Below are 18,613 nucleotides of genomic sequence, written 5' to 3'. Positions count from 1 at the left end.
GTGGTGTCTCTATATGTATAGATGTATAGAAGTATGTACTTCAATTAACAATGTCAATGTGCAACAATAAAAAAAAAAAAAAAAAACTTGAAAAGGGGTAGAGACCTGTACAGACACAATACCCTTCGGACTGCAGACTCAATCAGCACACGAAGCGATACTGTATTCAGAGAAGCCATCATACATGGGATCCCAGCTTTTCAATGTCCTGCCTGAATTCATCAAATCTCAGAACAGTTTATGATGCCATGAAGAGAGAGCTAGGAAGATGGTTGTTGTACCATACTTTTTATACAATTGATGAATTATTACATTGGAAATACTAATGGGATCTCGACACTCATTATACCTAAATTACACAACTGTTTTGACGCAATTACAGTTTTCAAGGAATGCACGAATAAAGTTTTTTTTTTTCAAAAAGACCTCAATATGCAAGAATTATGTTTTATAACAAAATATCAGAAAATATTAAATTAGACATTTATTTTCCTGAATTAAAAAATAAACTTAAACAATACTCTACTACGTATATAATATCTGTGATTCTTTAATATTCTATATATTGCTATAAAAATAATGTATTAATTGAAGATTAAGATAGAGTTTTAGTTTTGTAGTATCATAAGTGTATTGCTATTTTAGGACTAGACACCATTTAACATATTGTAATACTGATGAATGAAAAATATTTTTATTTGATTAAAGTGTTTAGGTACAAAATTCAGAGAGTTCATCAGTAGTATATAGGAATATAGACAGATAAGAAATCTTTTCTAATACCTATGAAAGGTTTGTTTGAGTTTAACGTTTTTGTCGTTTATTTATTGATTTATTAACATGATGTATCCTGAAAGTTGAGTTATGACAAAAGAGGATCGGGCTCTCCATTTTGCAGAAAAAATTGTTATTTCGTGAATAGTTTTGATAACAAATAAGAATCACAAAGGAAAAGGAATAATAAAATAATCAAGATAATTAATTAATAGTCAATTATTTAGTCTTTATATTGAGTGAAAGAGTTTAGAACATTTTCACCCACTCATATTTGGGCAATTTTTGGAAAGTACTGACCTCACTAAATGGAAGTTTTTCACAAAAGTCAAGTTGAATAATCAAGTCTCAATCATAATTTTAACCAGGTTCAACAGTTTTAAAAAGGGCAGAATCATTTCTCCCAATAGTTATTTTACTTATTAACCATTGCATTGTAGCTTATAAAGAAATTTTAAAGGGCTAGTTTTTTTCTGTTTTTTAGGGTAAATATTTGTAAATTGAGGTAAAGTAAGGGATATCTATTAATAGCTGAAGTTGTATTTTTAGCGCAAGGGTGTCAGTGGGTGGGGGTGCCCAGTATAGACTACCATAGCAACCTGTAAATAGATGCAAATTGACTTGTAGTGTCCCTTTTAGTGATGTAGTGTTGTGAATGTTTAAAATAGAATAGGTTTATTTACTTGAATGTCTCATACAAATTCAAACAGCAATTATTTGTGTATGTAGAACAAAATTTAAATAAAATATAATTTTTGAAAATGTTGTGGTTTTCCACTGAAGAAGACAAACCATAGTCAATAGCGAACCAAATTATACTGCATTTAAAATACTATTTATGTGTACATTTAACAATATTTTGAAAGTATTTATTAAAAATATACTGTAAAAATGTATTGATAAAAAAATTACATTAGGTTAGTCTACATTCTAGAGATACAAAAAGGTAAATCAGAGAATACAAAGCAAAATGAATACATTTTTGAAAGGAAATGACTTGGAAATCAACGCTTACCTGGATAGCCTTAGTCTACACCAGTCTTTTGAGGAGGATGACACTGAAGATGATGAGATCCGTAAGTATTTGATTAGTTTAGGAAAAGTAAGTATTCATTTTTATGACAGTTTACCCTCTTGGGTAGGTGCCTTTTCACTTCTGAATACATTTAATGATTTTTCACATTATTCACAATACAAACAAAACATACAGGCTATAAATTAAGTCCTGATACTTCTGGGTATATTTCAAACAGATTGAGATATCGATGTACAACCTTCATACTTATTAAAATACTTTCTTGGATTTTTTGAATGATAAAAAAAATTCTCCCCTCACATGGAATTATGGATTGGACATTAAATGCTGCAGTTCTGGTAATAATCTGTTTTTACAGACATTCATATTGGTATCTTGAGGCTTCTGAAGAACCTTAGCCACAATTCTCTTCAACAGTCAAGATGAGAGGTTAACTTACAGAATCTCACACTCTGGGACAGACAATATTCTACACACTGGCTTCAATACTGTAGATTTATAAGACAAAATTCTCATTTACTTCTGTTGTTTGAACTCCACTAACTACTTCCTAAGTCCCTTACCATCAAGGATGCGGAATGTGCTGTGATTGAAATTCCTGCTTACCTGCAGTATTGTGTGCGTCACGTTTTGCAGCAATGTGCTTGTATAGAGTAATATTTTGTTTGCCTGACATAGGTATTGGATCTCAGGTTTTGACTTAATATGTATAAAATAGCAGTTCTTACACTGAAGTTAAACCGTTGGTACTGCTGAAGCGACCAGATCATCTGTCCTGGTTTTTTGAGGTTAAGTAATGGTTATTTCAAAATATCATCTGAGTCAGTCATTATTGATTTAAATACGGTAAATATCAATATACTAATATGATCTTTTGGAAGTGGAATTTTCCACTATCTTTTGAAGTTTTATCCCAATGAAGGCAATATAAAAAATTAAACATGTATATTGAGTTGATAATCCAAGGTCCATTTCTCTTTTTCCAGCTTTTCAAAAGTTTTTGAGAGGGCTGTGTTCAGCCATTGAGATTTTGAAGAAAACTCCATTTTTCCTCTTTCCAATTTGGCTTCTGACAAGGAAAAAGCATATTTTTGAAGCATGAAGAAATTTTTGAATTTCTGGATGAATTTTTGACAAATATGGGTGGATTGCAGTTTGATTTTGGTGCTCTCTGTTACATATCCAGGGCTTTTGATTGTGTAAATTATGAAGTAATATTAGAAAATCTTAGGTTGTATGGTATCCTTAACGTTATCATTACAGAAGGGTCAACTTAAGAGTCTCGCAAGGATATATTCTGGGACCTCTTCTCTTTCTGATTCAATTTAGTGAATAGAGACATATACGTTTCAGTGAACCCCTCAGGATCGGTGTTACAGCCTGCCAGCAACCCTTACAACAAGCAGAGAAAGATAGCAGAGGCCAACGAGTCACTGTTTGCAGAGGGAGTAATAGCCAAGTCTCCCAAGATGGTGAAGTTCAACTTAGTGAATAGAGGCGTTTACAGTTACAGTGAACAACTCAGGATCGGTGTTACAGCCTGCCAGCAACCCTTACAACAAGCAGAGAAAGATAGCAGAGGCCAACGAGTCACTGTTTGCAGAGGGAGTAATAGCCAAGTCTCCCAAGATGGTGAAGTTCAACTTAGTGAATAGAGGCGTTTACAGTTACAGTGAACAACTCAGGATCGGTGTTACAGCCTGCCAGCAAACCCTTACAACAAGCAGAGAAAGATAGCAGAGGCCAACGAGTCACTGTTTGCAGAGGGAGTAATAGCCAAGTCTCCCAAGATGGTGAAGTTCAACTTAGTGAATAGAGGCGTTTACAGTTACAGTGAACCCCTCAGGATCGGTGTTACAGCCTGCCAGCAACCCTTACAACAAGCAGAGAAAGATAGCAGAGGCCAACGAGTCACTGTTTGCAGAGGGAGTAATAGCCAAGTCTCCCAAGATGGTGAAGTTCAACTTAGTGAATAGAGGCGTTTACAGTTACAGTGAACAACTCAGGATCGGTGTTACAGCCTGCCAGCAACCCTTACAACAAGCAGAGAAAGATAGCAGAGGCCAACGAGTCACTGTTTGCAGAGGGAGTAATAGCCAAGTCTCCCAAGATGGTGAAGTTCAACTTAGTGAATAGAGGCGTTTACAGTTACAGTGAACCCCTCAGGATCGGTGTTACAGCCTGCCAGCAACCCTTACAACAAGCAGAGAAAGATAGCAGAGGCCAACGAGTCACTGTTTGCAGAGGGAGTAATAGCCAAGTCTCCCAAGATGGTGAAGTTCAACTTAGTGAATAGAGGCGTTTACAGTTACAGTGAACAACTCAGGATCGGTGTTACAGCCTGCCAGCAACCCTTACAACAAGCAGAGAAAGATAGCAGAGGCCAACGAGTCACTGTTTGCAGAGGGAGTAATAGCCAAGTCTCCCAAGATGGTGAAGTTCAACTTAGTGAATAGAGACGTTTACAGTTACAGTGAACCCCTCAGGATCGGTGTTACAGCCTGCCAGCAACCCTTACAACAAGCAGAGAAAGATAGCAGAGGCCAACGAGTCACTTTTTGCAGAGGAAGTAATAGCCAAGTCTCCCAAGATGGTGAAGTTCAACTTAGTGAATAGAGGCGTTTACAGTTACAGTGAACCCCTCAGGATCGGTGTTACAGCCTGCCAGCAACCCTTACAACAAGCAGAGAAAGATAGCAGAGGCCAACGAGTCACTTTTTGCAGAGGAAGTAATAGCCAAGTCTCCCAAGATGGTGAAGTTCAACTTAGTGAATAGAGGCGTTTACAGTTACAGTGAACCCCTCAGGATCGGTGTTACAGCCTGTCAGCAACCCTTACAACAAGCAGAGAAAGATAGCAGAGGCCAACGAGTCACTGTTTGCAGAGGGAGTAATAGCCAAGTCTCCCAAGATGGTGAAGTTCATCTTAGTGAATAGAGACGTTTACAGTTACAGTGAACCCCTCAGGATCGGTGTTACAGCCTGCCAGCAACCCTTACAACAAGCAGAGAAAGATAGCAGAGGCCAACGAGTCACTGTTTGCAGAGGAAGTAATAGCCAAGTCTCCCAAGAGGGTTAAGTTCAACAAGGTAGAGAAACGGATTTGCTACGACTACTTTGGTAGCAGTTTTGAGTCAGGTATGGTACAAAACTGGTAATTAACATAAATAGTTAATACAACTAACATCTATTCTGCTGTTAAGAACATTAAAAAAATAACATTAAGTAACATGATAAAGAAGACTTGTAACAGAATACTTAAACCACCAAATAAAATATATAACTTTTAAATAAATTGTACAATGTATAATATAGTCACTTTAGATGTTAATTACATGACTTTATACTTATTTCCAAAATCTTTTAATTAATATTATTGATACTCAAATTGAATTAAACCTTTATTTTTGTTTTTGTGAGGTCTAGATATATAAAAGGTGTCTTACTTTGTTTATTATTTTATGTATTTGGTTCAAATTTTTTTTTATAACCATTGTTAGGAAATGTTAAAAATAAGACTATATCTAATATATGTATATATATATATATATATATATATATATATATATATATATATATATATCACTTACATGTAGTTCAGCTCAATATAAATGTGTTTGATCAGAATACGAATCGATGCAACATTTAATATTGTCTCACAAGCTAATAATGATGCAGTGCACCGTAATATGTCTTGGTCAAATACATTTTTACGTGAGCTAAGTGATGTAAATAATCTAGTCTTAAGTGCTCTAGCCATGGATAATGAAATTGAGATTTATATTAATCATAGCCTTATATGGAGAAATTTTGTCTCGCAAACCATCTTGGATTACTTATCTCTTGCGAATTGCAAAACATTTCTACTGTACATGTGACAAAATTATGCTATCTAAGAATGTTAGTAGCTTTTCATTTATTTCTCACTTTTAACAACTAACCAAAACAACAGGACTAGTGATTGGAGAATCGAATAGTATTCAAATACAGCTCTTGCATTCAAATACATCAAAATAAATTCAAATACTTTTGAAATGAATACAATTTATCTGGAAGAATCGAATTCAACCTACAGTATTAATTCGTTTGGACTAATAGTATTCACATAAAATTGAAGGGTTTTAGATGAATACATATGTATGTATCTGGACTATGAAAAGAATAACTAAGGGGAAATTCATAATGTGGAATAAGTAATTTAATTTTTTTTAATTTAATAAAATGTAAAATTGTACAAATATTCAATTAATAAATACATCTGAGGTTTTTGGCTTCCATCTATTTCTACGATGATTGGTGACAAAACCTGCAATAGAAAAGAATCTTTCACTCAGAACTGAAGTAGCAAGTAAACAAATATATTTTTTCTGAAGTTCATAAATCATGGGTATGACACCTTTGTAGGAGGCATGAAAGGCAAAGGATTTTCCCACCTTTTTGGCAGGACAATTTCAAATAACTAAGAAACAAAGGATTATGGGAAGGAAGTAAGACAAGTCTAGACTTGTCTGTTAGAAATACTCAACGCAGATAAAGTTTTCGAATACTCATATTCGAATACTAGGGTACTTTTGAATACACTGTATTCGATTCTCCCATCACTAAACAGAACATAATCTCAGAGCAACTACTCTCAAGTCTGACAAATACAATAATTGAATAATGCTCAATTAAAAAACAAAAGAGCTGATTATAATAAAATCTAACCACAGTGTAAATGAGAACTATTAAGAACAACAGCTCGCTATTTTGGCTACTTTTAATTTATTAAGAGATGGTAGTACTAGAATTCAACAAATATTACAAACTCAAAAGAATAGTAAATCAAAGAATTTATATGATTTTAAGACTTAAATTTTAAATTATAGTAAATTTTTATTTGCACAGTCTGACTTAACTACATTTGTACACATAGTGCAATAAATAATGATAAAGTATTGATTGTTATAGATCAAGCAAATAAATTATAGTCATGCAAAATATTCTTTTGGTATTAAAGGTTGACACGTACTAAATCTTCATTCTCGTACAGCTGACAATTACAAAAAAAATTAATTGCATGTTTTACTGTCTTCTTTAAATTTGTAAGAATTATGAATTCTATATATTATTTAAATAATAATATAATTATATATTTATTGTATTTTAAGAATCATGACTTTGCTAGTTGACCTATACAGGTCATACTTTTTTTCAAACCACTGTATTTTATAATATGTACAAGGTACAAAGAATAACATCATTTTATTAAAACTAAATACTAATATTAATTTCAATATATACATTTATAAAAAGGTAATGTTAGTTTATTTAAGTGTACTATAATAACTTACATTTTATGGCAATTAAGGAAATGCATGTACATGAATTAAATATAATTACTGATATTGCAGATTCAATAAAATCATATGACGACGATGAAAGTGAGAAAGAAAGCTTGTTGCAAACCAGTAATAAACAAAAGAGTGAACTTGTTTTGGAACTCAAAGGTAATAATCTACAACCACAAAACCACGCTAACAAGGTTATAGTTACGTTGACTCCAAAGAGAGAAGAAAGTAAGCCTACAAAAATTATCGAGGTGGAAGATCACGAGTCAGAGAGTGAAGACGTGTGTGTTGGAACAATCAAGAAAATTGATGAGCCTGTTAAAGAGTCAGATGGGACAGAAACCTTGGACTCTAAACAATGTGAAGAAACTAATGAGGACACTGGAGAGACTGAAACAGTAGAAAGTGAAGAAGATAAAGAACCCGTTTTGGCCACAACAGATAGCAACAATGAAATTGAAGTAAATACGTTCAGTGAAAATAAAACAAATTGTTTAGAGGAATCATCAATTTTGAAGTGTAATGATAAAGAATCTAAAAATGATGACAATTGTGAAGAGTCCGTAGTATACCCAGAGACTTTGGATCACAAGTACAATAGCTATAAGAATACAAACAATTTTTATCCTTGTTTGAAAAATCATTCCGGTATCACCATAAGAATCACTGGAGCTGACAGTATAGAGTCAGTCGAGTCCGAGAGCTCAAACAACGAACTAGAGATAGTGGAAAATTGCGATGACTATCAAAATATGTTAGAATACCAACAAGAGAGTACCTTTGCATTATCAAAATATATGAGAAATAATAACATTAGAACACAGGAGATTGCGATAAAAAAGAAGCAGACGTTTATTTTAAAAGGCACCAAATCTCCTCAGAACGTGAGGTCACCTCGGCCGAGTAAAAAGTTCGATATAGGACCACCACTTAAACCACACACTAAAAATGTAGGCACTGAAAAAGTGCTCCATGTTTCAAAGCAAAACTTGCAGACCAATAAGACTGAAAAATCTCTTTCAAAAGAAGATAAAAATATTTCCAAGCCAAAACCAGTTTCTAATATGAGCCCAAAATCAAAATCTATAGAAGACAAACTGAACTCAAAGACTGACGATGGCTTCCCTTTTCCAAAGAAAGTACGGCCCAAAAGTTGTGTAGAGAAAGAATCAGCTAAAGTGAAGCCGACCACACGACCTGTTACCGCACCTGTAAAACGCTCTTGCTGCCAGTGGGGCCAACCACACTTGCCTGAATACAATGGTCTGCGTTCTGAGTATGGTCTCAGTGCAGAACAGCTGATGGAGAGAAAAAGGTTTGTTGCTACTATTTCTTTTTATAGTTTTATTTTATCACTGTATATTCAAACATTTATTTTAAAATTATAGTTAATTGTGTGGATAATATAATTCGCTCCTTAATTTGCATTTATTTAGAAGAACTTATCAATTATAAAATAAACGTAAACATGTAAACTATTTGTAAAATTGTTACACTTTTTTAACTTTTTAATTTTGCAAATGTCTTATTGAAGGTTAACACCTGTTTTACAGACACAAAGTGGAATCTTTAAAGATTCAGAAGCAAAAACGAGAACAGAAGTTCAAAGAAGAACAGCAAAAGAGAAAGGAAAATGAAGCAACATTCATAGAGTGGTTGGAGAAAAAAAGACACCAAGCACAGATGCAATTTTTGAGGAACAAAAAATTACAGGCGGAGAGTGGAATCAAGATTTACCCTGCACCTACTTCACACCTGTAGGTTAAACTATAATCAATCTACTATGGTGTAAGATAAAATAAGTTTTATACTAGATTTATGGTTATTTTTCAATTGAAATAAGAGATGACTATGATTTTTTACCAAAATAATTTAAAAAAATAATTTTAGGTGTTTGAGGTGGATGATTGTTTTTATTCTACTTTTGATTTTCTACTTTGAGATATTCTACTCTTCCTTTTAGGTAGATTTTATATACAAAATCAATCTATTGCAATTACCCACTTACAAAAAATGTCTACTTAAATTCAAATAACATGACCTCCAGAACCCAAAACCAACCCCCGTTCAAAGGATTATAATATGATCTATGCTATATAACACAGCATTTTGATACAATAAACGGTCTTAAAGAAATCTTAAACAAATTTAAATCTGGTACAAAAATTATTTTATAAATATCTCGCCTAAGTCCATTAGCCAACTTGTTTTCATTTCTATATGAAAGCCATTCAAGCTTAAAAAAAATGCACAATTCCATTATTTATGTACTTAGAGATAATTAAAAAAGTATTATGGAATGCTCATAATTTTTCCAAACTATTTTTTGTATCTTGAACAGTTTTTGAGATATTGATTAGATGTAGATCCCATAAACATCTTCTATGAACAAGAACTGGTGATAAGAATGCTGAAACAAGTTTAAACTTAATACAAAAATCAATCTTATAAATATATCGAAAAGTTCACTGGCCTGCTTGGTACGCCATTTGGTTCCAATATGACAGTCATGGAAACTTAAAAAATTTACAACTTCGTTATTTAAAACCCTAAAAAGATACAGAGTTCATGCAAATTTCATGAGAATAGTATTTTTTTTATTTTTTTTTTTTTTTTATTACGGTAGGAAAATGCATTATGCACCGTCAGGGACAGGTGTTTGCCCTGGTGTGTGGGACTCTCACCCACTAAAAAAACCTACCGGTCCAGGCATTGGAAACCCTCTCGGGAACGCAATCTCTGCAAATACTTCAAAAGGGTGCCATCGTTCGCCCAATGGGCATTACTTCATTCTAAAATCCACCAGCATGAGCTATTCTGGTGCTTTATAGCTGCTCTCTTCTTTTTTGCCTTAGCACCCTCTTGCAGAACGCAGCCACAGCGTTCCACGATTCGGGACCTGGACAAACATCTCTTCTATAAGAGTCTCCGGCGAAACATGCCCGATAGCTGCCTCCAGCTCCCTTCTCTCCGTTTCCCACCTTCTACATTTGAAGAAGGTGTGCAAGGCATCGTCCGCATCCGAATCCCCGTACTGGCATTCCGGACTCGGGATCTTCCCCCATTATGTTAAGGTAGAAACCGAAACAACCGTGCCCAGTGAGAAGCTGGGTAAGGTAGAAGTCTACCTCTCCATGCTCTCTTTCGGTCTCCATCCCCTCAGATCACCTATGAGCCTAAAAGACCAACGTCCTCGACTCTCCGTCTCCCATCGAGTTTGCCACTCATCCATTGTGTGCGAAACAGGGCAGTAGCACGGCTGACAGTGCCATTCCCATCGTATACACGCTTCCGCTCAAGAGCAAGAAGATCGATGGGAATTTACCCCCGCAATCACAAGGACGGCCGGCTCCGAAACGGTACGATAGGCAGATGAAATCCGGAGAGCTCCTCTCCTCTGCACCGCCACGACCTTCTTCCTGTAACGCTTCTGCCGCAAGGCATCCGCCCATATCTCGCAAACCGTAGAGGATAACCGAGTTCGTCACGGACATGAAGACTCGGCGCTTAGTCTCTGCGGGTCCACCGACATTGGTCATGAGCCTACTCAGATTGGCCACAATCTTTTCAGCTTTCTCGGCCGCACAGGCGATGTGGTCCCCAGAATGTCATACGGGAATCCATTCTCACTCCTAGATTACTTAAAGCAGCGTTTGGTATCGATGAGCTCCGTGTTGACGTTTAGCTGCACGACGGGATCTATCCTCCTCCTGGTGAGAAAGAAACGATCTCTGTCTTCTCGGGGGCCAAAGACAGTCCATGCTCACACCCATCCAACAAAGTATTCGCCTCAGAGCTAGACCTTAGCAATCTCTGGGCCTCATCCAACTCTCTCGCGGTTATGACTACGGCAATGTCATCTGCATAACCAACGAGGAAGGTGTCGTGCGGCATCTCCATACGAAGAACCCCGTCGTACATGATGTTCCACAGATCTGGGCCAAGAATCGAGCCTTGGGCAGCACCTGCCGTCACTTCCCTACTACGAGGTCCGTCCAACGTTCCAAAGACCAGTTTCCGATTCCTAAGGTAGTTATTTAGCAGCCTCAAGAGATACGGTGGAATCAAAAAAACGTGGACTGTAGGGCAACCGAGCATGTCAGCCCAACTGGCCGAGTTAAAGGCGTTCCTTACGTCCAGTGTTACCAGCATTACCAGTTTGCGCGGTACCTATGGTCTCCCTGCTGTACTGACTCGAACGCTCTGACAACTTCGCCGACAGCACCAATCGTAGAACGACCCGCGCGGAAACCGAACTGGCGGTCAGAAAGTCCTCCTGCCACTTCAACAGCCTGGATCAGCCTGGGTTTGATCAAACGCTCGAGGAGTTTCCCCGCTGTGTCCAGCATGCAGAGGGGTCTGTATGCGGACGTGCTTGTAGGGGTCTCCTTTTCCCTTGCTGACCAACACTAGGCGCTGGATCTTCCAACGAGGAGGGAACATGCCTTCCAGGCAGGCAGCGGTTTTATACATATTAAGCAGCAGCTGCGGTGAACCACTAGCCACTACTCTAAGCACTTCCGTTGGGATTCCATCGGGCCCGGGAGCCTTCCTACAGCGCATCGAAGCGATGGCGCTTTTTTCAGCTCTGGTTCACTGAACGGAGGAACCTCCCTCGGGACGAACTGCGATATGCTCCTCGGGTCTAATCTGGTGAGACGGAAACAGAGCATCAACTATTACCTCCAGTTTGGGCTGCGCTCATGTTAGGGGCTTGCAGATTGGGCACCTAGCCGTCGCATGGACGATTTGGTAGCCCAATCCCCAAGGATCGGCGTTTAGATCGTCCTTGAGTTCCTTCCACCTGGAGGCCTTGCTCACCGTGATCGCCTGCCTGAGACCCCTACGGGCATCCCTGTACTCTTGCATTAGAGCTTCGGGAATCAGACCCCCCCTCCTTCTTCCCCGGGTGACCTTCCGTCCTAAGCCTCAAACAAACTCTCCGTAGATTGGGCGATATCCTCCGTCCACCAGTAAGCCGAGCGTCTGTTTCTCCCAAGGATCTTTTTCCGCGGCATTGCGGCGTCACAACCGCGCGCAATGAGACTCATAGTGGCGTCAACAATGTCTGTGGTACTACCCGCAAAAGAGAGAACTGTCTCCTTGCCCTCGTCAATCGCCAAGGACAAGGATTCAGCACTGAGCCTAGAAGCATTCCAGCCTGAAGCCCGAGTTGGTACGATTCGGCTCATTCTGCTTCCGATGAGGACTGAAGGTGATGTACTGGTGATCTGAAACGGTTATAATCCTCGATCACCCTCCAGTCTGTGATTCTTCCTGCGAGTCCCTCCGACGAAAAAGTGATATCGGGGATGGTCTGTCCGTAACCCTGGTCTTCTGAAAGTGGGTGCACTCCCCACATTAGAGACCACTAGGACCGGTCCGGGCTGCCATCTCCAAAATCCGGAAAACCCTCACATGAGAATAGTATTTTAAACTGTCACAAAATCTACCTCCTTCTTCCGACTAAGCTGGAAGGACTATTTTATTGAAAATCACTCCACAAACACAAATGTTTCAAGATAGAGTGAGTCTGATCGTGTTGATTGACCATGAGGATAGAAATTACCAAAATTGCATATACAAAACTACAAATATAAAAAGAAATAATGGGTTAGCAAAAGCCAGTAAGTGGTAAAAATGTGTAAATATAATCCCAAACAATTTGAAAAAAAAACAGATATGAACACTGGCAACTAAAAAAAGGGAAACACTAAATATTTAAATCTTATAGATATCATATTATTATAGGTACTTCTACTCAACAATGAAGTATGGTATTATATTTGGAAGATATTCATTTGAAGCAGGGTTTGCACTAGAATATTAAAAATATCAAACAATTGTAACAAAAGCTCCAGGAATCTATTTAGAGGTTTAAAAACAATACACAGACATACACTATTCTCATTTTATCTTTAGAGGCTGTTTTTTGTTCCAAAAATAAATTAAACTATGGAATCAGCCATATTGCAGATATACAAAATAGAGTGAAAATATTCATAGGCTTGGTTTAAATGAATTTATTAAACTAATGAAGAAACTTATAAACTAATAAAATAATATATACACTCCTCCTGTAACTACACATTTCCCCAAACGACCATATAATTTCAAACTACTTTGAGAACTCGTTTCGTTAAATATATTTCATTGCTTTTGTCGAATTTTGTTTGACAACATCAGCATTTGCAAATTTTTCTTTCTTAAACAATATTTTCAGCCACATTAACTAGATAAAATCAGTCACCACAAGCTCAGGCGAGTAGGATGGATGCATTGGCCACATCAAATAGCTCACCAACCATTGTTATTTGTGAGTCAGTATTATTGGAGCCACTCACAAACAAATTTAATGCATTTTTAAATTGTCATGAAAGATGGTGTGGACAATGCCATGTAGTGAATTTCATTGATCGTTGTTTTTCTGTTTGCACAAACAACTTGCTCTGTGTTGTCATTGGTAGTTTCGCAGTTGAAGGACACCCACTACGAAGGTCATTTTCCATATTTACATCACCTTCACAAAAACGTTTTTACCATTCATAAACAGTTCTTTTTCATCGCCTCATCTCTATACGCTTGAATTAACAATTGAAGAATCTACAAGGTACCTTTTGAGGCTAAACACAAAATTTAGTGTTTGCTTGCTGTTGACTAAATGACACACATACACATGAAACACTCTCTATAAGTGAACAATACCCTGACTACTGATTCACCTTTTCCAGGAGTACCAACTCCTGCACAACATTTTTCCCAGTGCCTCCAGGCATTGATTGCATGGAATGGAACACCTGAACGAATACCATTATGTAGGAATTAAGGATCTTAATTCTGTTTCCATCTTTCTAGCACTTATTACTTTGAAATAAAAATAAAAACCTTTTTCTAGACATGATAAATTATTTAGTAGATTTATCCTATTTACAAAATTTTTAAATATTTAACTTTTCATTTTTAAGTTATCTGTTGCCTTGTTTGTTATAGTTTAATCGTTGTGACGATGCACTTGACAGGGGATAGTAGATTAATTTGTAGTAGTATAAAATATTTACAAAAAATTTACTAATGACCAAAATTTCTAAAATATTCTGTTTTAGGAAAAGGACTGGAGCCGTTAGGAGCAGAAAAATGTTCAAGTCACAGCGGAAGTGTGTATCACTGGAGGAGTTGCTGAACAATGCCAAAACACATGAAAAAAAGACTTATAAAATTTATTTGGGTTTATCTTTTGAATAAATAAACTTAAATGAGCTAGGTGTTCTTCAAATTTATAGTGCTTGGCACTTCCAACCATTATAAACAGAACACAGCCAAAGTTATTCTCCAGATGGAATTTGAACCATATATTTTTCAAAGTGGAATCTCGTATTGTAATATTCCCTATCAATCTAATTTATAATCTATTAATAAGAGAAAAGATCGTAATTTAAAAAAATCAATAGCAATTTTTTATTTAAAAGTGTAAGGTTTTTCCTTAAATACAAATTTTGGGAGTTTTCACAAGCTACTGGCAGTAAAAAGTATAAGGTCACTCTAAGGGAAAAGAGAAAAAGTACTAGGTCTTACAGGAGCAACTTTTAGAATGCTCTTCGACAGCTAATTTTAATACACAGGACCTAGAGCAGCCAATAACGAATATTGTCCTGGCTACCTATCACCAGTGAGATATATACATTCACGTTGCCTTTGCTTGTGCTATTCCTGAACGTAAACACTATTAAGATCAATGCTATTAAAACTGATCTCATACACAGGGTTTTCATGTAAGTTTTTTATTAACCCTTTGACGTGATTGACGTTTTGTTTTGTTATGTCTCACAGCCTGTTGGTTATGGTTTTATTGTGGCTCTACCTTGCGGCCAATTCTTGAACCAGTTGGAAACTATTTAAAGAACGCTGTAGACAAAATGAGAAACATATGTTTCTATTGTTTTTCATTCTGCTTGTTTTATTTTGCTGAATATCTCAATATTCAACAGACTTCCATCAGCTGATTGCATTTATGGCGGCATGAGTAAACACAATGATGGTACCATTATACTGGAAAGTTTTTATGGATTTTATAATGTTATTATAATTGATTTTATTTATAAAATTGTTTGATATTGTAATATGTTATCTCAAAGCTATATTAACTTTAAAAAATAACAGCTTAGTACAGTGAAATTGATTGTTGGATGGACAATATATCCTTGTTGTCTGGCGGTTATGAATAAATTTAAGCATACAGAAATTATTAAATAAAAACTATTATATTGGAGTTGTATAATTTTGAGTGAAAAATCATGAAAATCTGACCAAAATTAGTCAAGACATTGAGGCTTTACTAAATGTTTGTGTATTTATGTTAGCTTATTGTAATAAAGCTCCCCCTCCACTAGCGATCACCTTGTACGCTAAAACAACCACATCAAAGGATTAATCAGTTACAAGCAAAATAGTTTACAGTAAATTTGAGTAAACAAAATATACATGAAGAATGAAGCAAATTTATTTTTAACGGTTTAAAAATATTTGGTTTACAAGAAACTGAGTACAACTTCCCAAAATATAAAAATTGGTCAATATGCTTGTAGTTTTAATTGTTTAAAAATTACCACACTTAAAACTTTTTTAAGACAAACATCATAAACACTTTAATGAAAATTAAGTTTTGTATTTTTTGTTAAACAATTAAAATAAATCATGATTCCAAATTATTTGTTTTTAATCACATATCTGTCTTAACAATAATTTAACTAATGTCATGTAAAACCTTTCAAAGTACATGAAAAGTGACATTAAAATTTTTAATGATATAATTCATTTGTGAAATATATTTTAAAATTATCTTTGAAGTATATTCGAAGATTATTAAAATTACATTCTGGTACATAATAAGATCAAATTAAGGTGCATTATGTTACTTTTCATCTTATATCTGATTTATACATGTTGCCTTTTATTGTTTACAGTACACTATCACTTGAGCTTTTTATACTCGTAAATAGTATATTAAAGTATATTCCTTTAAAAGTATAAATCAGATATGAGATGAAATGTAACATAATGCATATTAATTTTATCTCATTAAATAATGAAATGTGCTTTTTTGTTAAAATACTGATTCCCAAATAAAGATGACCTTAGAAAGATATCTTTAAAAAAAGAAAAGAAAAAGAAATGGAGATAGACTAGAATAAAATCATATTTATGATGAATGATAGTTTATATAAATACATTCACTATGTATTATCACTTCAAGTAGATAATTTCTGTGTAAATATTTTAAAACCAATTTCATGTGCTTATAGGAGTATGAACTACATTTCACAGCAATCGACAATAGTACAAAACGTAAACCTTGGGCACTTGGGTAAAAGTGGTTATAACCAATTTGATCATTCACTCTAATATATTTTTTTACATGTTCCTTTTGATTTTATTTATACGTATTACTACTTCATGTAAATTCATTTGATTTAATGATTGTAAGAAAAACACCAAAGTGTACTTCATTAAATTTAATTATATGATTAGTTGAAGTAAATCCATTTTGCAGTACGGTACTCATTAAAATAATACAGTATAAAATGAAACTATTTTCCTGAGTTGTTTAAGGCTTACACCAAAGTTTAGAAAAATACTACAATTTAAGTAGAAAAATAGGACTATTTAATTTAACTTTTGAGAATTTATGATATAAAATTTAACATACAAAGAGTTCTTAAGTTGTTTCCAACATCAGGTGATGATATCAAATAACATAAAACCAATCAAAATGTTTCAGAATATTTCTGATCTAGATTTTATACCGCCTGTGTTGATATCTCTAGAGTTTGGGAATAACTTAAAAGAACACTATGCATGACTATATATTGAAAATAAATTAATTTGAACTAAAATCTGACTCACTTGATAGTACAAGTTTATGTGAGAGTAAGACTTAAAGTATACAAACAAAATTGTCTTTTGAGTGTATACATATTATGTGTAAAATAAATATACAAATTATTACTGAAATTGAACAAGAGTTGTATATTTCTACACCTTGTATAATCTTTAACAAGATGGTACATGAATGGATTCATGAAAAGCCAGTAGACATATGAGACATAATAACCTCCATAATAGAAAATGGATGGAGAGTATGAATAAAATCATTACTCTAAATTAATTTTAATGTTTTTTATTAACAGAATCGTAATATTTTTGGCACAGTAATGTACTTAACCCTCCGGTTGGCGCGCATTTGAGCCTTGACTGGCACCCTGTTTTGAAGCTTCGTGCAGAGTTTTTAATTTTTTATCCTGTACAATTAATTATTGGAGAAAACACAAAAGTGTTATACATCCAATTACTCTGCAGAATATGTTGTACAATATAAACATAATTATAATATTTGACTTACATGAATAATGGTGGATGTTTGATGGTCAGAAACTCAAAACTTTTTTTTTTCAAAAAACACTTTTTTATATTATGCCATTAAAAAAAAACTCAAAATTAATTTTATTTAAAAATCTAAAATATGCATAATGTTCACTTACTTATGCACAAAAAGAAAATACATAGTTATAAACACTTTTATTTACAAATAAAATTACAATTGAAAAAAAACAAGACTATATACAAGCACTAACAGTTGCCGAGTCATGCCACGCGGATGTAGTCGGGAGCTTTTAGCGGCCAGTAAAAGAAAAAATATTCATATATATATAAAAGTGAATACATTATTAGAAGGCTTGGGATCTTGTGATTAAAGTGATATAACTTTTATTCAATTCGAGCGGTAATTATCGGAACTATGACGTAATTAGTAGACGATGTTTAATGAGTCGCATATTATGACTCTGCCAGTTCACGGCGGGAAAAAATGAGTCGTAATTTACGACGTTGCCAGCTGGAGGGTTAATAATTTGGTTATTTTGTCAAGAGCTTATGTATCACTATAACAAACACATTTGGAAGCAACAGTAAAAATGCTGCTAACAAATACATGTGAATGCAGCAGTAAAAATGCTGCTAACAAATACATGTGAAAGCTGCAGTAAAAATGCTGCTAATAAATACATGTGAAGACTGCAGTAAAAATGCTGCTAATAAATACATGTGAAGACTGCAGTAAAAATACTGCTAATAAATACATGTGAAAGCAGCATTAAAATGCTGCTAACAAATACATTTGAAAGCAGCAGTAAATATGCTGCTAACAAATACATCAGAGTGTTTTGAGCTTTATAAACATTCACTCATTAATTTTTTTAATTAAGTAGATTTTTTTACAGATTTTTTTTTATTTTTACAGATAAATACTTCATTTTTCGAAGGAGAATGAGCTGGGCTGGTGTGCTCTTGCTTTATATTTCAAGCCAAAGCATTAATGTCTCTGTGGTCGTAAATGCCCCAGAATGTGTAGGCTCTGCGTCTTAAGTTCATCCATTTATTATCGTAGTGAAAATTATTTAATTAGTGCATTGAATGGAAAC

At 34.9% G+C, this 18,613-nt stretch overlaps 1 protein-coding gene across 1 annotated transcript; it reads left to right on the top strand.

The window, feature by feature from the left end:
* Positions 1 to 1,744: 1,744 nt before the first annotated feature.
* Positions 1,745 to 15,693, top strand: LOC124365479. Its single transcript, XM_046821461.1, has 11 exons — positions 1,745 to 1,850; positions 3,164 to 3,282; positions 3,350 to 3,457; positions 3,671 to 3,778; positions 3,831 to 4,046; positions 4,151 to 4,360; positions 4,471 to 4,699; positions 4,747 to 4,947; positions 7,203 to 8,454; positions 8,693 to 8,896; positions 14,243 to 15,693. The coding sequence occupies exons 1-11, from the start codon at positions 1,745 to 1,747 to the stop codon at positions 14,379 to 14,381; spliced, it is 2,892 nt and encodes a 963-aa protein (XP_046677417.1). The 3' UTR covers positions 14,382 to 15,693.
* Positions 15,694 to 18,613: the final 2,920 nt, after the last annotated feature.

The sequence above is a fragment of the Homalodisca vitripennis genome, chromosome 6, assembly GCF_021130785.1.
Source record: "Homalodisca vitripennis isolate AUS2020 chromosome 6, UT_GWSS_2.1, whole genome shotgun sequence".
In the NCBI taxonomy this organism is placed as follows: domain Eukaryota; kingdom Metazoa; phylum Arthropoda; class Insecta; order Hemiptera; family Cicadellidae; genus Homalodisca; species Homalodisca vitripennis.
This window is presented reverse-complemented; position numbering and strand designations above follow the sequence as displayed.

Coding starts and splice junctions, on each gene's coding strand:
- LOC124365479 (XM_046821461.1), top strand. CDS start 1,745: ATGAATACATTTTTGAAAGGAAATGACTTGGAAATCAACGCTTACCTG. Junction 3,283..3,349: donor TAGCCAAGTCTCCCAAGATG/GTGAAGTTCAAC, acceptor TCGGTGTTACAG/CCTGCCAGCAACCCTTACAA. Junction 4,047..4,150: donor GCAGAGGCCAACGAGTCACT/GTTTGCAGAGGG, acceptor TCGGTGTTACAG/CCTGCCAGCAACCCTTACAA.